Source organism: Palaemon carinicauda, chromosome 38, assembly GCF_036898095.1.
Source record: "Palaemon carinicauda isolate YSFRI2023 chromosome 38, ASM3689809v2, whole genome shotgun sequence".
NCBI lineage: Eukaryota > Metazoa > Arthropoda > Malacostraca > Decapoda > Palaemonidae > Palaemon > Palaemon carinicauda.
The window spans coordinates 60,881,034-60,891,033 of NC_090762.1; the positions used below are offsets into that span (position 1 = coordinate 60,881,034).

Consider the following 10,000-nt stretch of genomic DNA (forward strand, 5'->3'; position numbering starts at 1 on the left):
TTTCTCCTAAGATTCAAGTAATACAATGCAGAGATTGTCACATACAATTAATTATACACTGTACATCAAGAGCCCTTCTGAACAAGAGAAAAACATAAGACTAAAATATCTACTGATAAGACCCCGGAATTGTTCACAAACTAAGAAGTGTGTTATATTTTTAATCTGAATTCATATGTGTACAAAATGGTCACTCGTGCATTCTTAATAAAGGATCAAGTTGTAGTTGTGAATAAATAAAACTGGATTTTAAAATCAATAAGTAATATCTTATCTATTAATCATTTCATAGTTTTTCTACAACAAAAACTTTTTTTTTTATTTTACTGAAATTGCGTTTTGTTTTCAACCTGCAAACTTGGTGCTGTTCATAACTCAAGAAGAATAATTGAATACATCGCATTCATGATGTTTGTTCTAGTTAATTTTTCTCTGTAATAACATTGCTGAAGAAGTTTCTCTTGTCAATAAAACATTAATGCCTAACTACCCTTTTCGTATGGAAAGCAGTTGTTTCAAAAACCATTTCCTACTGTCGTCTCCGAAAACTGATTCGCGTCATTTGTCTTAAGCTCGTCACCCTTGTTGGCTTTTTCAGCCTGTTCTGGAGTTTCCTTTTGTATACAGTTTTCTCAATTCTAGTTTGCTTTGTACTGAGGCAATCAGTACACGTGAATTTTAAATCCATCGGTGCTATTGCTCGAGGTGTTCTTGATAGCTTTATTGTGAAAATATGGTGAGTGTTGCGTTTAGTGTTGCAATTGTTTTCGAGAGAATATACCATGTAATTAGGGTCAAATTAATTCAATTGGCGAGGCTGTGTTGATAATTATACTTTTGGAAACCATGATTAGTGATTAATTTATTGCAAGTATTTCTTATGGGCACAATATTCAGATAACCCTTCTGTGCTCATTCACGAAAGTGCATTATAATAGAGATCCGATTTGTGTTCTGTAGCTGTAATTAGTATTTTGGCAGTGAAAATTAAGAATCTTTTCCTATCAAGATTATGGTAAACCATCTGTGCTTATAATCCTTGCGCCCTGTTATTCCTGGAGAAACTGTTAATGACTAACCAGAATAACGTTTAGCAGGGAGTTTCAGAGATCTGATAATAAAACGGGGAATCATAATCAAATTTTATTTTAAGATAAAAACATGTTATCTAATTATACGGAGATGTACGATTATTTGAATTATATTGTGTTAAGAGACGGTCCTCTGAACCAGGGATGTTAAACTGTAATGGAGTATGGTACCCTTTTTGTACGACTATAGCAGGGAAATAGAAGCGAGTAAAAAAGTTACTTTATTTTGAGGACGGCTTTTCTGGTTGTATACTGCAGAGGCACCCTACTCTAAAGTACATTGTCATGCTTTCCAAGTATTCCACACCGCATATTGTTCATTTATTGTCAAATCCACATTATCGAGGCATTTGGAAAACAAGCAAGTCCTCAGTTAGGCTACCGAGATTAAGTAGCTATTACATTTACCTGGTATGGCCGAGAACGTGACCACAAATGCCATTGAGACCCAATTAATTTACTCTTTCCTAAACTGATTTTCCTACATAATGTTAGATATATGGACTCTATGAATCTTTAATTTCTAGAAACACTGAAATTCTCTCTATGGGATTGTATGAGTGTTGGGTAATTTGTCACTGTATAACTGTGTGCTGGGCCATTAAATCATCTACATACATACATACATACATACATACATGCATACATGCATACATGCATACATATATACATATATACATACATGCATACATATATACAACGTACATGTATGTATATATATAACATATACATATGTATATACATATATACGTATGTATATATAAACTTATATATGTATATATATACATATATATGTATATATATACATATATAAGTTTATATATACATACGTATATATGTATATACATACGTATGTTATATATATACATACATGTATGTATATATTTATATATGTATGTATATATATACATATATATGTATGTATATATATACATATATATGTATGAATATATATACATATATATGTATGTATATATATACATATATATGTATGTATATATATATGTATGTATGTATGTATGTATGTATCGTAAGTTTATTTGCTTTGGTAGTTTAATGGTAATATACTGCATATGCGTTGTTCCCAATCATTTGTAGGAGCTTTTCTGTTTTTTATCATTTAGTCATTATCTGGCTTTTTGAACCACTTTAGAGCTTCCAAATATCAATGTCATTTTACAACAGCCTTTCCCCCAACCCATTTTCCTGAGAGTTCCTGCATGATTGTCTTTACAAGAAGACGTCTCCCAGAGCAGAGTTCAAGCTATTTCAAAATTGTGTTATTCCATGTTTCAGTAATTGATTATATTCATAACACACATTGTTCACTGTATAGATGTTGGTTATATGAAGGGCAAAAAATGTCGCCGAAATAAGGCTCTCTTGGCTGACACGCGCACTACATCCTTGTGCCACTTGCCAGTTTCATAAGAGCGTGCATGAATGTTTGATTGCGAGCGATCCAAGCTACGATAGAGCAATGCCCAATTTGGGAGACGGTATGTAAATTATAGGCAATTATGATAATTTGATTTCGCGCTAATTACATTAACCATGCATTTTTTCAGCTGTGTATATTGTCGAATTTGTGCAGTTCTGACTTACAACATTACTGCAAGTTACAAATTTTTATCTACTGGGATCCCTCATTATTATGTATATTAGATGGTAAGAAACACATAAAAAGATAGTTTGTGTCAATAATTATGATGGTGACTAAGTTATGTTGCGATGCGGTACTTATATGCTATAGGTACAACGTGATCACCTACTAACACTGTGGAAGGTATGGACATTTTGAAAAAAAAGATTGCAAGTTCAAGACTGATGATAAAGTGTGCGGGAAATGTCCAGGAAGTCACGCTATCAAGGAATTTAACTCGCATCAGATAAATTGCATAGACTGCACAAAGTAGAACAAACCTGATGATCATATAGTGAATTCAAGAAATTGCAAAGATTATGATTTGGAATTGAAGAGATTAACAGAAAATACTGACCTTGGATATAAAATATAAAGTCTGTTGGTAATAAAGAATTCAAATTTTAGAATTGATAAATGAAAAATATTGCATGCAAGAAAAAACTGAAGACTTTCTTGTTAAAGTGTTTTGTCAATAAACACCAGTTATGCACTGTAATAATGCAAAATATCCAGGAATGTAGTGAAAAGGGTTCCCATGTTTGATAGGACTAAGATAACAGACCTTAAGATAATATGCATGGGCAGAAATGGATGAAACCCAAGATACCCAGTTGGAAAAATATATGAGTCATGTATTTTGTCAAATTAAATTATCATATATTTACTCAAATTATGAAGTAATTCCAAGAGAAACCATGCAGGAGCCAGCTCATCTCTTACTAACGTTTAAGATATTGAACCAAAATGAACCAAAATATCTAAAAGAATGCCTGAACAAACTATAACTAGAAACAAATGTTAACATAAGACACATGAGTGACAAACATAGGCTATCTGAACCAAGAACAAATAGTAAATTTGGTGAAAGGGCTTTTAGCTACTGTGCGCCTAAACATTATAATAAACTGCCAACTGAAATGAAGGACCTGATGGGAGCAATTGAATTTAAGAAAAAACTAAAGACATTACTTTTCACAAGATCATATGATTTGGAAGATGCTACAATCAAAGAATTGTATAAGTTATAATGAAAATGTTTCTTTAGATGATTAATATGGACCTGCCCGAGAAGTAGTTCACTCAATTTCAGTGGAGGGTTGGATTTAAACCAAAACAAGTAAACAAGTAAAGTAACACATTCCTGCTATTCAAAACAACTGCCACCGATATTGTACGTTTGGTATTGAAATATGGGGATTAGGAATTTGGTGTTAAATATTTATTAACATACACTGATAAACTGAAAATAAACTTAAGACCAATTTTTCCTCAATTTTTAACAGCATATTTTTCTTCTTTGCCTCAGGTGTTAAACATAAGGATTTGGCTTTCCTTGCTATGGTTTCCCTTGGCTTTGTTGCACTCGACCTCTCCCTACTGCAGCTTCACGCCCCTTCACACCCTGTGCCCTCACGAGAATGCTGGCAAACACTGCGGAAACCAAGTGCAGTACAGAGGAGTTACGCCCAAGGATGCAGCCATGATCATCGATTATCACAATAAGTTCAGAGCGATAGTGGCTCAGGGAAGAGAAACCAGAGGGGCCACGGGACCACAGCCTAGTGCCTCAAATATGAGGATGTTGGTAAAGTATTATTGATCTCTTCCTTACTTTTTAAATGCTCTTAAGAGTAATTTTTTTTTTAGCTGGGACTTTCATAGCTCATAGAAAAGATAGTATAATCAACCTAAATAGTTTTGGACATGGATACGATAAAATGAATTAACGAAAGGTCCTGTACTGTAGAGAATAGGGTTCCCTTGCTGAATCGGACGAGAATATCAGCCCTTCAAGTAAGGAAATCGGAGATGCAGTTAAAAACATTAGTATATTGATATCGAAGACTACCTGTTAAATACTTTTGGGAGTCTCAAGGTTTTTTATTTCTTCGTGAAAGAGTAAATTTATAGATCCAGTTCATGTAACATTCATTGTGACTAAAATTGTATCTTGACGTTAAACTAAGTTTCCCACGGGGGAGTGTTGAAAATAGGTTGCAACAACCATTTTTCTTATTTTTAGTTTTTTATATGGAGGAAACGTTTTGCACATTTGATATTTATATCTGTTTTAAGCCGCAAATTCATAGTTTTAAGAGGTATATTTTGTGTATATAGCCTCTCAAGATAAAAGTTTCAGGAACATTAAGTACGAAATAGAAATTTTAGCTCAGTGAAAATAATAGAAACGACTAGCCTTGTTTAATTTTTTTTTACAATCCTAAAAGTATATTGGTCTCAAAATAGCGCAATTTATATAATATATATATATATATATATATATATATATATATGTGTGTGTGTGTGTGTGTATATATATATAATATATATATATGTATATATAAATATATACATTATATATATATGTATATATATGTGTATATACATATATATATATATATGTATATATATATACATATATATATTATATACATATATATGTATATATATATTATATATATATGTATGTTTATGTATATATATACATATATATATATATATATATATATATATATATATAAAGTCATATATTATATACCACCTAATATCTGGATTCTCTCTACCTCGGGATCAGAGACCCAAGGGGGAATCAACTAAAAAAATAATAGCGTTTTTTGTATATATATATATATATATATATATATATATATATATATATATATATATATATATATAAACCTATAAAATTCTACCATTAGGAATGGGACGATGAACTAGCCATCATTGCTCAGAGGGATGCAGATCAATGTATATTTGGCAAGGAATGTGCAGACTGCCGTCGTGTTTGTAAGTAGAATTTCAACAAAAGACACTATTCCTGATTTCTGTTTGTCTATAACATTAAAGAAAGATTATATAGATATTTACCTGTGCATAAATTAGATAATTTGTCTGTTTTATTTTGAAAGTTTTGTGTGAACTTTTTAAAAATTTCTAGCAAGATTTGGCGTGGGTCAAAATCTGTTCGTGATTTATCAGAGCAAGTTTAATGCTCAAATTCAGTGGTCGCGTATCGTGAAGAGCTGGTACCACGAGGTGCAGAATTTCGACCCTAATCTCGTCCACTTATACCAGTAAATGATGTACAATTTCAAATGTTTTTATCCTTTTGTAGAAAGTTTTTTCATCTTTTTGTAGAATTTTTTTTTATCCTTTTGTAGAAACTTTTTTTTATCCTCTTGTAGAACACTGCAACTAGTACTAATTCTTTGTGAAATATACTTTCTGCCTTAATTTGAGATTTATCAAATAACCATAGGACCTCCTAACCTGGCTGTCTTAGCTTTAACATTCTTACTCAGTACCCACTAAACTTGTCTTGCCCTAATACCCCGCCCCACACGCCCTTCTATTGTGAGTTGATCCTCCTCTCCAATAGACTTATTGGTCTAATCAAAATGCTTTAGAATGAACTTCTATTTTGTTCTGGACATAAAATGAATGTTCTTGTTCCAATGAATGTTCTCTCTCTCTCTCTCTCTCTCTCTCTCTCTCTCTCTCTCTCTCTCTCTCTCTCTCTCTCTCTCTCTCTCTCTCTCTCTCTCTATATATATATATATATATATATATATATATATATATATATATATATATATATATATATATATATATCCACATTATCATAGACAGGTAGTCCTTTCTGTATTAGTAAAAACTTTGGTATTATTAAAAATCTATGGATGTAAAGTTTTCTGACAATAGCTTGCTCGTATTATATTAACCTATAGGAAACGCTTTCTTTAATTAGAATTGACTACACTGTTCATTTCGTAACATTCTCTATTCTATAGTATATCGGTTGGAGTTAGCCTTGTTCTATCATTATTGTCAATTTTCCATTAAGAGTTATAAATTCTATTGTCGTGAATTAACGTAACTATAGTCAATTTTATTTAGTGAGGCAGATTTGCACCGACTCGCAGGAGTGCCATTTTATCTCGGAAAAGTTCCCTGATAGCTGATTGGTCTGAAGTATTCGGACAAAAATACTTCCGACCAATCGGCTATCAGGAAATTTTTCAGAGATAAAAAGGGCACTCCTGCGAGTCGGTGCAAATCTGCCTCACTAAAAAAAAATTGACTGGTAGATGCATTGTGAAAAAAAAATACATTTTATAGGGGGAAACTTTTTTTAAAATTTATTATAAAGTATAAGTATGTAGTTTGAAAAGGAATGCCAACGAAATTTCATGTACTGTACATATGAAACTCTTAACTCCATTTCCTTTAGGTTTTCAACAAAGATTAGTCGATACACACAAATGGTGTGGTGGAACACTAAGAGAATCGGGTGTGGGTTTAGCATGTTTCTTGAGAATGGCTGGTGGAAGAAGATCTACACCTGTAATTACGGTCCAAGTGGAAACATCCTGTCCAGCGAGATGTACCACCCAGGAGATCCCTGTTCGACTTGCCCAAATGGCACTGTCTGCTCTCGCCAGTATCCTGGACTGTGCGGTAAGCTCTAAATTGGGCAGCTAACATTTTACCTAGAGTTTGGTTTATTGCATAAATTTGTAGTAGATAATGTTGATGCTGCGATATAACTTTTATTAATTATCAGCTAAGATTTAACTATAGTTGAAAAAGCAGGAAAAACAGGGAAAGATAGCTCAATGAGGAAAAGAAATAAGGAAGGAGATAGAACAGTGTGCGTGAATTTACCCTCAAGCAATAGAACTCTTAACCCATGACATTGGAAGAATATAGTACAAAGGCAATGGCACTCCCCAAGACTAGAGAACAAGAGTTTGATTTTGGAGTGGCCTTCTAGAAAAGGTGCTTACCAAACAAGTCTCTTACCAAGTGGAAAGCAGCTACTGGACAGCATTGTGTTGTTCATTTCGTATATTGCAAACTACAGAGTAGTAGATATAGAACCACAATAAATATCTTTCGTTAAAAAGCTTTTAATTACTTGACATCAATATTAACTTGAAATAACTTAAATCCACCCATCGGCCAAGTCTATGAAGAAAACTTAGAAGCATGGCGTTTTTTTCATGATCAAAATTTGTTCGATGGTGCCGTTGCTGCTTAGACGAGTTTTTTTTCTTTAAGATTTTCCTGTTGCTTTACTTACAGCCATTTTTCCCTTTGTGATGAAAAGACTTATAATACTCTATTTTTTTTTTTCAAGATTTCTGATTTTCCTCCAAGCTGATCCATTGTTAACTTACGGGTCAAACTACTGTATATTGATTTTTTTTTTCTCTTCAATTTCTGGTTCCAATAATCTGTTATTTCGTCTGACGGTTTCTAAGTCTTAAAAACGCCCAAATGATCATATGATTCAGATTAACTAGTATCATAGGCATGCATTTGCGTTACCCGACACACTACTTTCTATTAAAAAAATTCTGGTGAAAGCTATCTGGTGGTAAGAACTAAAACCGTTGTAATTCAGAGGAAACTGGAGACACTTGTTCTGTGAGTGCTTCGATTGTCTCAATTTAACAGTAAATCAGCAATACGCGATGTGAAATATTGAAAGCTCTCGAACAAACATGGTAAAACGACTGTGGAGGTCCTGTATAGGATGGGGTCACCCTGCTGTACAGGACCGGAAAAGCAGCCCTTAAAGAAAGAAAGTAGTCTCTGTGAGGGTCCTGTTATCAACGCTCTTTAGTTCCGTCTGGAAAGCCTTGTTTTATCAATAACCTTTTATATGTCAGTGTTTTTTTTTTACTAAATTCATAAAGTATCTTGATCTATACCCTTAGCTCCTGCAGCGACGACAGTCCCTTTATCACCAGTGCTAAATTTAATCCATCGACATACCTATGGCGGAGACACCCCAGAACACAAAAGGCAGAGACGAGAATCGGACTTCGATATTTTTGAAAGTGGCCAGACGTTGCAGCAGGACGATCTCTCACACTACCTGGATCGTCCCCTTGACGACGAAAGGTCTCTGCTTAAGGATCTGATTCCATTCTTGAAGAAAATCGGCAAAACGGCCCAGTTCATTCGGGCTTCCTCATCAAGGACTGTTCAGAAGATAAGACAAGAGGTTCTTCCACCAGGTTACAGACCGGTCATTTTATACAGGTAAGGACGCGTACCTTCTTTCTATGTGGCTATTGTTTTTGTTGATTCTGTTATCCTATTTCTTCGTAAGTTGAAGGCAAATGATAGTAAATATCGGTAGAGATTAAATTGTTAGTGCTCTGGCTTCTTACATATTGTATTTTAAACTCACCATGAAACTATTTTGTTTAAACGTGAGATTTTGATGTGTATTTATTAGGGTTTTGTCAATATCGGAAGATTGGGAAAGATAAAGAATTAGTAGCCATTAAGGGGGTGAGAGTGGTGCCACTAACAGCACCAACGTTGAGAATGTATTATTGCTAGAGTGGATTGCATGAGAATACACCAATTACGGTATTCCATACACATTGTCCAAATTGATTAAACTACTCTGGGTTATATGAGGCAAATTCCACACATTCCATTTAATTCCATGGCAATTGCAACTAATTTTGTTTTAAGACAGTTCTTTAACATTTTAATGGTAAATTCTCCAGATCTGAAAAATTTACAAAAAAAAAAAAAAGGGAAATTTGTATAGCTTCATTAATGTTGGGATAGCAAATGGTTAAAAGCCATAGCCCTCCAATAACGAAAGAATGCCACTAAAGAAAGTAAATAATATGGAGAAAAAAAAACATGAAATTAAAGAAAATAAGTAACAAAATTGTAAACATAACCCTCAATAAAAAGGGGCTACACAACTTTAACCTTGACAATCATAATAAGTCATTATTGTTACTTGTTACTTGTTTTGTGTTTAAATCCAACCCTCCACTAATCGAGTGAACTACTACTCGGGCGGGTCCATATCAATCATCTAACGAAACATTTTCATTATAACTTATACAATTCTTTGATTGTAGCATCTTCCAAATCATATGATCTTGTGAAAAGTAATGTCTTTAGTTTCTTCTTAAATTCAGTTGCTCCCTTTAGGTCCTTCATTTCAGTTGGCAGTTTATTATAATGTCTAGGCGCACAGTAGCTAAAAGCCCTTTCACCAAATTTACTATTTGTTCTTGGTTCAGATAGCCTATGTTTGTCACTCATGTGTCTTATGTTAACATTTGTTTCTACTTCTAGTTTGTTATTTCTCCCCCAGGACGAAGAATGGCCAAATTACCGAGCTTGATGCAGATACATTGCTCCCCTCCTCGAATAGCACTGCACCAACTCCGAAGGAGGAGCCCCGTAAACTGCTGGTGTGCGATCTCGACATGTCCCCTTG

At 33.7% G+C, this 10,000-nt stretch overlaps 1 protein-coding gene across 2 annotated transcripts in view; it reads left to right on the top strand.

Annotated features, from left to right (window-relative positions):
- Window positions 1-576: 576 nt before the first annotated feature.
- LOC137630216 (uncharacterized) overlaps window positions 577-10,000 on the top strand; it is a 12,022-nt gene continuing 2,598 nt past the window's right edge. For both annotated transcript variants that reach the window (XM_068361670.1, XM_068361669.1), the window contains exons 1-7: window positions 577-736; window positions 4,043-4,321; window positions 5,436-5,523; window positions 5,675-5,810; window positions 6,968-7,194; window positions 8,460-8,787; window positions 9,875-10,000. The exon at window positions 9,875-10,000 is cut by the window's right edge and continues 47 nt beyond it. In XM_068361670.1, the coding sequence (XP_068217771.1) occupies window positions 734-736; window positions 4,043-4,321; window positions 5,436-5,523; window positions 5,675-5,810; window positions 6,968-7,194; window positions 8,460-8,787; window positions 9,875-10,000 (1,187 nt within the window). In that variant the 5' untranslated portion in view covers window positions 577-733. The remainder of the gene's footprint in view (window positions 737-4,042; window positions 4,322-5,435; window positions 5,524-5,674; window positions 5,811-6,967; window positions 7,195-8,459; window positions 8,788-9,874) is intronic.